At 32.9% G+C, this 13,441-nt stretch overlaps 1 protein-coding gene across 2 annotated transcripts; it reads right to left on the minus strand.

The window, feature by feature from the left end:
* Positions 1-331: 331 nt before the first annotated feature.
* Positions 332-7,994, minus strand: LOC110465160 (ankyrin repeat domain-containing protein 16-like). Of its 2 annotated transcripts, none has more exons than XM_021520781.1 (8): positions 7,880-7,994; positions 5,859-6,514; positions 5,341-5,463; positions 4,644-4,741; positions 3,868-4,019; positions 2,209-2,367; positions 1,251-1,329; positions 332-740 (listed from the first exon to the last, which is right to left on the minus strand). In XM_021520781.1, the coding sequence occupies exons 2-8, from the start codon at positions 6,182-6,184 to the stop codon at positions 571-573; spliced, it is 1,107 nt and encodes a 368-aa protein (XP_021376456.1). In that variant the 5' UTR covers positions 6,185-6,514; positions 7,880-7,994; the 3' UTR covers positions 332-570. The 2 variants fall into 2 exon arrangements, with proteins under 2 accessions (XP_021376456.1, XP_021376457.1); XM_021520782.1 differs by having other exon boundaries at positions 7,861-7,994.
* Positions 7,995-13,441: the final 5,447 nt, after the last annotated feature.

Here is a 13,441-nt window from a genome sequence, read left to right on the forward strand (position 1 = left end):
ATAAATGGTCTTGATCTACTCAATGGTCACATGTTAAAATCTTCAACCAACTTTATCTTTAAACGTTTGAGGTCTAGAGACATAACGTTTTAGAAAGGTATGAAGACATACATAACGAGGATGAGAGCATGTAATAGCAAGTGTGTGTGCATAAAGAAACAAGCTTGATCATTATGCAACTTACAGTACAAGTCACAGAATTTTTTCAGATGTAAAGTTCATCTTATCTACAAACAATATCGTTATTTCACACCAAAAAATCTGTCCATGTGAGCATTGCAAGACCTGGCCTTCAGGCCCTTGTTAAAAAGATATGTTCAAAAAAGTTTTTATATTTTGTTTATTTGATAACACATTTTTACATTCATGCACATTTTCGTCACTGTCATTTCATCCTCTCCTACTTATCCATTCAAATTTCATTACCTGTTGTATTATATATAAATGTTAACAATTATGTTAAAACCCTATCGTCCACGTATATTATCATTTATATGTCCCACCCCTATATCTATATCTGGAATAGCCCTTTGCGAACATTTAAAATATATTATATGACAAATGGCAGCATTATGACTCATCTAAATTAGAAATATGTTCTTTAAACATTTGGATGACATTGTCCTTCTTTGCAAGCTGTTCCGGTGTTTTACCTGCACCATCAGGTGCTAGCACTGCACCATGATGCAGTAACACCTTCACACAGTCTGCATGCTGGGCACCGCTGGCGATGTGAAGGGCTGAAAGAATTTACAAAACACATGGTAGAAATAAAATATACACGTAAGGGAAGGTAACTCTTGGTAGGATGTTGCATTTTTGTACAAAAACATTCCACTAAACATAGTACTTTTTAAATGTATTAAAAACCTTTAAAAAAAACAGTTACTTATTCACTGCAGTTTTACATTTGGCTCTATGTAATTAATTAATTATAATATTTTTATCATGAGTGCTAACATTTCTACACAGTTAGCTACATAGGATAATTCCACTGTGAGGGGTGGAAAAAGTACTGTGAATATGATTTAATGAAGTAAACTTACTCCCGTAATGTAATAGCTTTCAATACAAGCACATTCTTTTGTCAAGCGCCATATCATAGTCAGCATGATACAAATGTATAATTCTATAGAGGATTGGAGGACAAGCAGAATCTTATATGGTACAGGAGCAGGTTGATGTATAATCATTTATGCTGGCTATAAACTAATGTTATAGAGTGTTGAAAACTAAAATATCATCCTCACCTGATCTTCCCTTGGTATCTACACTGTTAACTTTAGCTCCAGCTCCCAATAGACACTCCAGTACCGCCAGCTGTCCTTCCTATTAAAGTTAACATGTTTTTAGAGCCTAAAACTACATCCTGTTCATAGGAATAGTCTGATCATCTGACAGACAAATTCAGTAATGCATGTTTGCATTATACATAAACTTTATACATTTTACAACAATTATGAAACAGGTTATTTCAACTTTAAAATATAAATAACTCTTGTTGGCATAGATGTTAGTGTGAAGGGGTGGTAAACTTGGAGAAAACCTGAGTACCTGGGGAAAACCAATGTGATTGGGCAGGTGACCCCAAACCTTGTCATGTCCGGTTAGGGAATCAAACTCGCCCCACCCCCTTGGTGAAAGGCAAGTGCTCTATCCACTGTGCCACCTGACCACCCATGTTTGTATTGACATGCCAACAAGTATTACTGTATTTTTCTGCAATCTTGATCTGGATAATAGATCTATAGCTATGAACATTTTCGATGAATTCACCGGTAACAGCCAGTACTGTACAATGCACCCAACATTATGGTTATGATGTCACAATGGTGTATTTATCCTTGTCTTACAGGAAAATAAGGAAGTCATAAAGGTGAACCACTTCAACTTACAATCCAGTTTATTTTTCAAAATCTAATTCTAATACATTCATACAGGTAAATTTATAATTTATTCAACCTTAAATGCCAAATTTCAAAGTGCAGCTAAACGACAGAGTACAAAGATAACACAGAAGTTACACCCACTGGGGGCGTGGCACAGATCCCCCAACCCAACGGTCCATATATGTATATGTGAATAATGTATTGGACCTTGGGGTTTGAGGACTTTTACAACGCCCCTTCGATTTCAACCACTAATCTGAAATGGAAAACATTTGCCTCAAAAACAGAAATATTCCTTAGCAGATCTAGAGGGACTGACCTTGGAAGCAACGGCCAAAGCTGTGGAGCCTGCTGTGGTCAGCGTGTCCACTTCCAAACCCCTGGTCTCCACCAAGTACCTAACAGACCCCTCCTGGCCGGCTTGGGCTGCCTGATGGATGGACTGGAACCCAACATTATCCACAACATCCACACTGGCCTACATGTTGAAAAAAAAAAAAAATATATAGTACATTTTACTTAATATCAGATCGCTTAATATCACTTTTTGGTTATTATCATGTTTTCTTCATGCACTGTTTTTCCTGCTATATAATCTATGAGATTCCATTCTGTTCTTATCACTTGTTTTGATGTGGATTTGCTTAATATCACTTTTTTTGGCCACTGTCATGTAATTTATCATTTTAAATTTACCCAAAAGCAGGACCTTGCCTAAATAAGATCATACACTAGTTAAGTAAAGTAACCACAAACTTATTACCAAGAAAAAACAAGGTAGGAGACATTGATGCTACCATCAACTTCCAATTTTCATTTTAACATACAGATTTTGTAGATTAATAAAATCCATCCCTGATGTAAGGTATATTTAAGGTAGTTCAAACCCAAGGGATAAAATATTGAGCAGGAGACCTGAGGCTGTGCCGAGGGTCTTCTGCTCAATATTTTATCCCGAGGGTTGGAATTTCTTTATCCGTACCTCACATCAGGGACGGATTCTTTTTAAACAGCTGCTTTTGTAGAAAAGTTGTAAACTGTCCGGCACATTTATCATTTGCATATGAAGCCCGGATGGCAATTGTTAATGACATCAATGACACTGTCTGACCCCAAAACATCGTAAAATGTCACGAACAATAGCGTGACCCTGAAAGGTCACTATAATTCGCCCACCAGTCTGCGGGTGTAAGCGATCCAGACCCATGGGTCGGATAAAATTGTCTAGCACCGCCAGAAATGCGGATATCTCGGTCTAGTATCCAAGAAATCCTGATATCCACCAAATGACTAAACAAACTTATACTACCAGCAGAAATAAAGGCCAATAGTTAAATGTTGTTACCTTTCACAAGGCAAAATTAGATCCAACCAGATGTTCAGTGAAATTCTGCATAATAATATTCTGAACAAAACCCTTTCTTACTGTGCTTCTTAAAAAGTAGCTTTAAAAGTTAAAGGGTAAAATTACTTTGTAATAGCAAAAGTAAAACCATAACCACACGTTTTATTTAGTTATTATGAAGTAAGTTTTATAAAGTTTTATTTTGTTATTATGAAGTAAGTTTTATAAAGTTTTATTTAGTTATAATGAAGTAAGTTTTATAAAGTTTTATTTATTTATAATGAAGTAAGTTTTATAAAGTTTTATTTTGTTATAATGAAGTAAGTTTTATAAAGTTTTATTTAGTTATAACGAAGTAAGTTTTATAAAGTTTTATTTAGTTATAATGAAGTAAGTTTTATAAAGTTTTATTTAGTAATAACGAAGTAAGTTTTATAAAGTTTTATTTAGTTATAACGAAGTAAGTTTTATAAAGTTTTATTTAGTTATAATGAAGTAAGTTTTATAAAGTTTTATATGAAGTTAGTTTTATAAAGTTTTATTTTGTTATAATGAAGTAAGTTTAATCAATTGTTCTGTACATGATCATCAATATTAATTTGATTTCAGTGTATGCTTAGTTAATAAACAGACCTGCTGTTTCTCAAAAAGAAGTTGGCCAACGTTCACATGACCAGAGCGCATGGCGTCCATGAATGGTGTACTTCCGCAGCTGTCCTTCATATCCACTGAATACCCACAATGCTCCAGTAGAAATGAGGCGACTTCATAACGACCATGGAGAGCTGTAGACAGAGGAGAGTTAAAGATGGCTTTAGATTATAGATACACAGAGTCCAGCTTGGCAGAAATAAGACTTACCCAACCTGCTATTTTTTGTGGATGGCAATTACAGGAAACATAAGTATATATTTGCCTGGCCTTACTCATGTGATTGTTCTCTTGACTGGAATTCCCTTTCTTTAACAGTGACACACATACTTAAGTGTTAACAAATTAATTTGGCTTCATTTTGAGTTAAGAGAAGGAGATATACACATTACTAGCTACTTCAAACCAAATTTTTGAAATTGTTTTAAGTTTCATAATTTTCAAAAAAATGTTAATCAGATTTGATTGTTTCGTTAAATATTTTTCCAGAAGCTTTTGCAAAATTATCTCCCTTAGAGCATACAAAAATTCCTTAATCCTACCCAAACTTTTTTTCATTTATAGGGATTTGTATCCATGATGTCAGACAAGAAGTAAGCTGTTCAAATCAAGTGTTGTGGTTATCATAAAAACTAAGCTGTTTTATACATCAACACAGAGAAATGTGGAATAGTTCATTCTTGATAGGTGCATATATACTGTACATACATGTATTTGCATACTACAAACATAAGTAAGAGCTGTAACGATTCTCCCACCTGTAGTATGAAGGGGTGTTCTCCCATTCTTGCTGACAGTGTCCCCCAGGTCTCCATTGCAATTGTGAAAAAACTTGACAATGGAAAGGACTCCTTCTCTAGAAAAGAAAATAATGGGTTTTTTTTATCCAGTATTGAAATTTTATTAACAATTGAAATGTTATTAAGCACATGAACAAAAATATACATGACAATCTCAAAGAATAATGTATCAAACATATTTTACTCATTCTTCCCTGAAATTTCATCATGAAATTTTCCAACCTTTGAATTGGAAGAGTTCAAATGCGTCTCTAGGTGTGAATGAGTTAATCTCTAAACTTGTTACAATAAACAAAAAAATCAACGAAGAAATACAAATTGTCTTTGTACAGAAACTTTGATGACTCAATTAGTGTTAAAAAAATCAAATTGGATCAAGTCTGCAGAAAAAAATAAACTTTAAAATCATTAAATATTTAGAAGTTTATTTAAAATATAATTTGCTGATCAATACAATGCATTTACAACTATATACAAGCTTTGATGATATCCTTTTTTGGCCAATACAATAATTTTGAACAAAAAATTAAAATGTTTATCCTGAAATCAATGCTAGCTTTCAACATTTTAACCTCTTCTTCTTTAGTATTAAGAGTTTCAATGATAACACAAAAGGCATTTTCTTATGTAAAAAAAACAACACTTTAAAACATACCTACAAGCGAGATGAAAACTGTTCCATCCATCTTTATTTCTGAGACATGGATCGGCTCCGGAATGGATGAGAACTTGTATCACCTTCTGATCAAGCTTTACACTTGCCAACATCAGAGGGGTCCTATATGGGGAAATTTAGGACAAATTTTCACATTATATTTAATAATTAGAAAACTGAAAATGAATGGTTATATATATTCCATTCGTCTGATCTTAATGAAGTTTTTCATAAATATAATAATGGCAATACTCTATTTCTGGTTAAAATTTGATTTTGCACTGAAAAAATTTATCTCCATGAATTATGATTCCATATTTTTTGTCAGCATTCATATGGACAGAAATACTCAAGATCATTTGCATTTGATCAGTGGCAGTTTTATCATTGTCTCATGGAAAAATATTTACAAATCATGAAATGTTTAAGTTCCATCGTAAATTTATATTGACACTCATGTTTTAAATTTATCTGATTTCAGTACTGGTAGGTGGAAAAAAAAATATAAATCGACTCACCAGTCGGCCCTTTTCAATGAGTCAACAGACACATCTTGTGACAGCAAGTACTTGACACAGTCAAGATGCCCGGCCTGTGCTGCCTCATGTAGTGGCCTCTTCCCATCAAAGTTTGGCAGCTCTAAATTGGCCCCAGCTTCATGGAGAAACTTCAACAGGTGCACATGTCCTAGCCTCGCAGCACAGTGAAGGAGATTATCTCCTGATTTAGGGTATGTGACGGTCAACCATGTGTCATGGCTGCCTACATCACAACTCTGTAGTTCTTTGAAAAAAGTGAGATTTCCTTGAAATGCTGCTTTAAATAAATCTTGATTTGATGGCATCTAGATATCAAAGAGAGTAACACTCATTTTAATTAATTAATTTAATTTAATTTAATTAAAATCCTAAACTGTCTTTAATGGTTTTTTTGATTTAAGGATTGTCTTGTAGTGCTTTCTGTCTCATGAGACATTTTTTAATTGAAACCATATTCTTGACTTCATATATATGTAAGTAGCTTATCACTTAATGGAGACCTAAGATAAGTAGTCAAACCAACTGCGTCTTTTTACTGTAGAGGCTCAATGCTGAGTTAAATGTAAAATCTTGTCTCCTTGTCATCCGCATTTACTTCATATCATTGTATTTATCTTGATCAGAATTTTTCATATCTGAAAAAAAGAAAGAAAAGATTTGATGATCAGGTAGAATTTGAGGACAAAGGCATTAGGCTACTGTTTATTAAAACATGTCATAGAAGAAATGAGTTTAGAAAACAATGTTATCCTGTGTACATGCCTGAATAAGAACAATTAATCTATCACAATACATTGTATCTTTATCATAAAATATACAATGCATCTTTATGAAAAAGACATAATGTTGTCTTTGAGGTGTAACAGGGGTCATTATTTGTTCAATGCCTAGCTAGTAATACCTAGTAATAGACTGTATACCTTTTTCATAATCTATGGTATCATTCTATTTTACAAATCTTTATTATCATAGTAGGTACATTCGCATAGCATTTATATATCACAAATGCATTATATCTTTATTATACAATGCATCTTGTCAAAAATATTGAATTACGATAAAGATATCCCATTGTGATAGTATCAGAATGGGCTATCTTTATCTTATAATACAATATCTTTATTATATAAATTTATCTTTATCATGATAATATCTTTATAACAAATACACTAATTGTATCTTAATATATATGTGCATAGGTATCTGAAGTTCATATCTTAAACAAATACATTTTATCTTATTATATTACAATACAGTATATCATAATGAACTTATATTATCTAATTATCTTATCAAGTGTACTTTAAATTTACATGCAATAGTATATATGACAATGCATTTTAGTAACATCACAAAAATTTGCACTGTATCTTCATTTATTAAATAATAAAAACTACTCAATAACTCACTAATCATATATATTGTATCTTATTTCAAATTAAACATTTTATCTAAAGTTTACACAAGATTTATACACTGTATTTCATCAAAATTGATATATCAAAATACATTTGTCTCTTATTGCATACATTGTATGTAATTGTATCTTTTGAAAATGACAATTTGTACATGTAATAGATTGTACAAGTAACAACAGTTGCTGGAGAAACTGATCTGTATGTTAGGCCTAGTGCATACATCAGTTTACATATATACAAATGTACACATATCACTATATAGCTATAGGCCTACCAATTACTATAAGCTAGCACCTGTGGATTGTAGCTTCATAGGAACGAACCTTATCAGTATGGCAATAGGTTTGATCTTACAATTGAGACACCATATGTTTAATAAAGACTTAATCGTCCACTCCAAGTCCTTTGTGTGAACATTTATCAATATAATCGAAATACAAATTTAGACTTGCACGAGCCCCACGTATTACAAACTCAATCGCATAACACGTACGTGACCTAACTTAAGGTCGAGTACAACTCTGTATCAATACTACAGAAATATCTAATACTACTTTCCATACCAAAAAAATGCAATGGTACCTAGAAATCAAATCAAGAGAAGGCAGCATCACTGTCATTTATAAAGAACAACAGAATCCGAGGGTCTACCTTTCCACATCAGTGGCGGTAGTACTATATGCAGTCCGGCTGAAGCTAATAGCGCCCGACATAGCCTAATACCATTAAGAGTATATATATCTAACACTATACAGAGACAGCGCACATGCGATAGTGGTAATTGTATGGATTTTTTTTTTAATTTTATTCAGGTAAATGTAATAAATCAAAAAAAAGTACAACATAAAAAAGAGAAACTATCACAATTTTATCACATTAAAGTTTGAAATTTGATTGTAAAACAGGATAGCATTAAATTAATTGACCAGATTGTTCAATGCTTTTTAATCAGAAATTAGAATCCAGTTAAAACAATAAAATTTAGCCTATACCAGGGATAACTCATAAAGTTTATAGAGGCTTATTTCCAATGGGGCCCCTGGCCTGTGCGCGGTGGCCAAGTCTGGCATTCTTCTAACACTAGCCCTCCACCACTAGCTACAGGTTAACAGTATCAAACAGCTGAGCTGCCCTCACTGGAACCGGGGCTGACGGGGACCAAAACCAAAAGGTCCATGACAAAATATAATGTAGAACCGGATACAGTCAAAAATGGCAAGGATAGTTATCATGTACTATATTAGGTATAACATTTCATGTAATATAAAGTTAAAATACACTAATAAAATATACAAATTAATTTTCGTAATCCTTTTTTTTCATTTTATTTTTAAAAAAGAACGACTTAAATTGGCCATTGCGCGCCAATTTGAATGATCATCGCAATTCTAAAGTTTTCTGATATTATCTGGTGAGATGTTGAACAATTGTATGGTTATATAATTAGTACACGTAGGCCTACATCTCATCCCGGGACGGACATAGATTAAATGTTACTGATGCTAACTTTGAACTCGTTGAGCGAAAGCAAAGTTACATCTACTTTGGACTTTTGTATCTAGTTCCACGCTTTCATAATTTTTAAACAAAGTATTTCCTTAAATGTTCCGATTCGCACAAGAAGATTTTGAGAGTTTTGTTTGATATTATGTAATCTTTTAAAAAGTCATCAACAGGTAGTGCAACTAATCTGTTAACACCTAAGATAAGTCGGTGTTCTTTTTTCCGATGTTCTTAGGGTTTCAAGTTTTAGATCTGTAAGCAGAGTTGTTACACAGCTACACTTGTTGTAGTCTGTTGTTTTAAGCCGCTCTAAGTGTGACGTTTTTACTTTTGAATTTCGGGGTCCCTAGGTGATGGCCTGGTGATGGAGCTATACCCAAGGACTGGAACGTACCACATATGTGTCTAAGCTGTAGATTCGAGTTACTAAGGACAACATCGCAAAGATAACGACACAAAGAATCCTATTATCATACTTTGAAATACCAGGCAAATACAACTCGTAATGAACTTCCTTCTTCACTTTTATTTGAACACAGCTTTATATTTTTTTTCTCTTTTTGGATTATGGAATACTTCCTGCGTGCTTGTATATTCATGTTCATCTTGTTTAAGCGCATAATATGACGTCAAGAAAAAGAAAACAGAACGCAGAACGAAACCAAAACAAAATTAGAGGTCTACTCATATGAATATCAAATAACGGATGTTGGAAAATATATATGCTTCCGCGAATGTTTAACTGTCCGTTGTACCTGATTTCGTTCCCACTTTTTTGAGTGAATTCATTATATGGTTTTTTTGCCTTTGTTCCTGTTGTATTTTTCATTGATTGTGTTATCAGATTTTAACGGTGTTTATCGACGCTGTGGAAACTCATAAATTTTCCCTATTTTAAATGAAAACTGTATTTCTGTAGTTATGACAATGATGTGCTAGCGTCTGCTTCCCACGAACTGGTTGTATGTGTCCACAAAGAAACAACAGCGAACAAAGAACTACAATATTTTCACCATGAGTTCGTCAATGTTAATATAGGAAAAGAATTTGTCTGGGCTGTACTTTTAACGTAATTCTTTGTCAATCGTATAATGTAGTCGAAATCTTCCTGAAACATGACCTAATCTGGAAAGATTAAGACACAACGTACATAATTATTGCTACGATTTAGTCATAATTTTCAAATTTTTGAAGTCTTAGTAACAGTTTTTGTTTTGATGCATTCCTTTTGTAAAAGAAATGTTGGGACAATCATATGTGATCGAATGAAAGGAATTCCGCAGTATTGTTATGTAAGTTATGTTTACAAAATATTTAATTTGTTCGAATTGGATGAATTTAAATAACATCGGTTTCTCCTTTGTCAGAGAGTGCAGGGAGCGCGGCGAGTATCTGGTAGAACAAGTGAATATTGACGTAAGTTTAAAAAGAAATTGATAAAATGACAAAAGAAAACGTTAAATTTTGCACTAACGTTTTTGCCCCTGAAAAGAATAGTACAAAATGTAATGTTTTCTCTTATCAGTTCACTCATTTATAGATAATAATTTCAAACTTGCTTTTTTATTTTGTTTAATGACCATTACAAGGACTACGTAACCATTTCTCACATATTCCTTTATACATGTGTCTCCGTATATGTTCGACTGCGCACATTTTAACGCACTAGCTGACAAGAAGGAACAAGGAAGTTCGACCATAGAGAAGGGATACTATTGTACACGATCGTGTTATTTACTGAGTTCAAAAGTTGACTAGGAGAATTTATCATTGATAAATTAAACTAGCTCTCGACGGGAACGAGCTCTTGCAATTTGTTTAAGATTTGAGTGTTTTTTTGTTGTTAAGTCAACTCCATGGTAAGAAGTTGGTTAACTCGTGTCAGCGACATCTGTCGCACAGGTATACGTAAGGCATACATATTTGAGTAATTCAAGGATCGTTATCATCAGACAACTCTTCCAGTATTAGTCCATACAATGTCAGTGTTTCGATTCATGTCGTAAGCTAGTCACATATATTTAGTTTGAAAATGTGGTAATAATTCTTATTTGCTGTTTTTTTTAATATCATTTTCCTGAAATATATTTAAATTGTTTCAATTATAAACAGTGTAAGTGTATTATGAAAAGTGACTTTTGCTGTATTATTAAATAATGGGATACATTTTTAGCATATTCGTACTATAAAAAGGGGGAGTAGAGTAGTCTAAATGCTTCTGTGAATTTGTGTAAATTTTCAAATGACCACGCGTTTTTTTAGTTGTTTATTGAAAAGATTAATTAATCTAAGCTCATGGCAATGCCTTTCAAAAATGTTGATTTTTAACAATGGTCAGTTCAACTCTCAACATCATACACACAATCGATTTTAGCCGCAAAGTACAATCAAGATAATCTTTCGACCCAACAATCCGTAAATTACCTCATCAAACGATTAACCTTTAGCTGCAGCGAAAACCTGATATGGATGGATGACGATTTTACTGTATACATAGATATAAGTTTACGTCAACTTATGATCACGAGGAAGATGTTCGAATAGAATAAGATTGCCCATATCCGTGTTTCAGTTTGTTCAGACCAGGAAGTCTCCTTAATTGGCCCTGGCTGTGACGCGATGCTGCAGTCTTGGCATTAAATTATAAGAAACTTAAATTATAAGAAACACGTACTTGTAATACGTTTTAATACATTTTTATTTCAAGCAATAAAGCACTTTTATAACATGCAATTGAAATGAAACAACGACATAAAAATAAATTTGCTCAAAAAATATTATTTTTACAATATTTACGTGAATAAAAAGATTTCCGGTTACAAGAATGAAGCTAAAAGTGCACTTTTATACCAAGCCTATGACAGATTAAGTGATTTTAGTGACGACTATCATTTTATTTTCATAACATAATCAAACATGTATATCAATTTAAAGAAAATATAACACGATTCCCAAAATATTCTCTTTATACCATCTAAACTTTTATATAAATGATACTACATGCATTTTAAACAATATAAACTCTGACAATCCTTTACAAGCTATATAAGCAGTGACACACGTCATTACCGACATCAAGAATTTAGATATATATTACAGAATGTCCTTTCTTAAATTATGTGGCAGTGAAAATAAATATTCATTGTATAATAAACTAAATGTAAGATAGTATGGGGTGTCGTGAAAGACAAGCGTCGATAAAGTTAAAAAAAAATGTATACCATAAGAAGTCGCTAAACCAGACGTCGGTAATTAAGGACAAGTGTAATTGACAGTTTAAAGACAGGTTTCCTGGCATATTACAAAATGTCCTTAAATGAGGTGTCGGGAAAGACAGATTTCATTGTGATTTATCGACTGGCGATGATGTCAGAGATGATTGAAGCCAGCTGGTGTCCTTATATACGACAAGATGTCCCGAAAGCAGGTGTCGTAAAGTCAGGTTTTTACCACATCTATATTCAAGACCATGATTAAAAATGACGAATTTTAAAAAATCAAAACAACTATGAAAGAGTGTATTATACAATGCAAATGGATGACTGCCGTGTTGGATAAGCTGATCAAGCGATGAAATAAATATGACGTCATAACCGATTATATTGTAGCATACTTTTAACCATGTTATATATTAAAATGCTCCCTGTATATGTTCTACTGACATTTATGAGAACGGGTGTGCTGTGCTATATTGCAGAAGACCGACGGCGGTCGACAGTAGACAAAACGCCGTCAATGAGCAAAACCAGGCGACAATGGGTATGTTGGTCACATAAAAAACAAAATTATATTGCAGGATCACATGACCATTTCAACGTGCAATAAAACCTATCTTGTACCAATATATACATAAGAGTAAATTGAAAACCAGTAGAAATTTTTGATTTCAGTGTATATGAAATAAACCCAGTGTAATACGAAATAAGTATTAGTACATGTATGTAAAACTTTATCTACGCAATATCATAGATCGTTCGGAACACAACATGGCTGCCTTATTGTTTGATTTGTTAAGATGACGAACTTGGCAAAAGACCAATAAATGTAACATAAAGATGTGACAACGATTCCTAGTATACTATTGACATAATTTAGTATAGATGTATATGACCTCTAAAGAGACAAATTGTCACAATAAAATAAATTGTATAATGTAATAAGACGTTAACATGACCCTTTAAACGCGTGTACAATTAATTATTAATAAAACTTTGGTAAAGTCAACAAATTTTGAGATCAGCTAGAGTAACATATTTTTTTACGAAAAATACGGACAATACTTACAGGAACAAAAACATTAATACTTTCCGTAATAAAAACTTGATTATGTTTGTGTTGTTCATGAGGACTAGAAAATTATCTAAAATGTAATGAATGAGACATGTGGAGTTATGTTTGGCATAACTAGCCCTTACTGAAGACCATGTGTTGTTTGTCTGTTTTCAATACACGTCATGCTTTTATTGATTGTCGAAATTCGAGGATATTAAAAATTGATTGTAATTATGTTCAATGAATACACTGTGATAAACATTTATTACATTACAGAATATCTTACACACTTACGTTATCGTACATTCGAGGTCATTTCACTACTACATATATGTATATACAGCTAAGGAATGCATAATGCAGCAGCTC

The sequence above is a fragment of the Mizuhopecten yessoensis genome, unplaced genomic scaffold (genome assembly GCF_002113885.1).
Source record: "Mizuhopecten yessoensis strain PY_sf001 unplaced genomic scaffold, ASM211388v2 scaffold11059, whole genome shotgun sequence".
NCBI classification, from domain to species: Eukaryota; Metazoa; Mollusca; class Bivalvia; order Pectinida; family Pectinidae; genus Mizuhopecten; species Mizuhopecten yessoensis.

What these genes read in the sequence shown, in the direction of transcription:
- LOC110465160 (XM_021520781.1), bottom strand. Translation starts at nt 6,184, where the DNA reads ATGCCATCAAATCAAGATTTATTTAAAGCAGCATTTCAAGGAAATCTC. An exon ending in AACACCCCTTCATACTACAG is followed by an intron (nt 4,020 to 4,643) that starts GTGGGAGAATCG and finishes CTCTGTCTACAG; the next exon opens with CTCTCCATGGTCGTTATGAA. An exon ending in CTTTGGCCGTTGCTTCCAAG is followed by an intron (nt 1,330 to 2,208) that starts GTCAGTCCCTCT and finishes TAACTTTAATAG; the next exon opens with GAAGGACAGCTGGCGGTACT.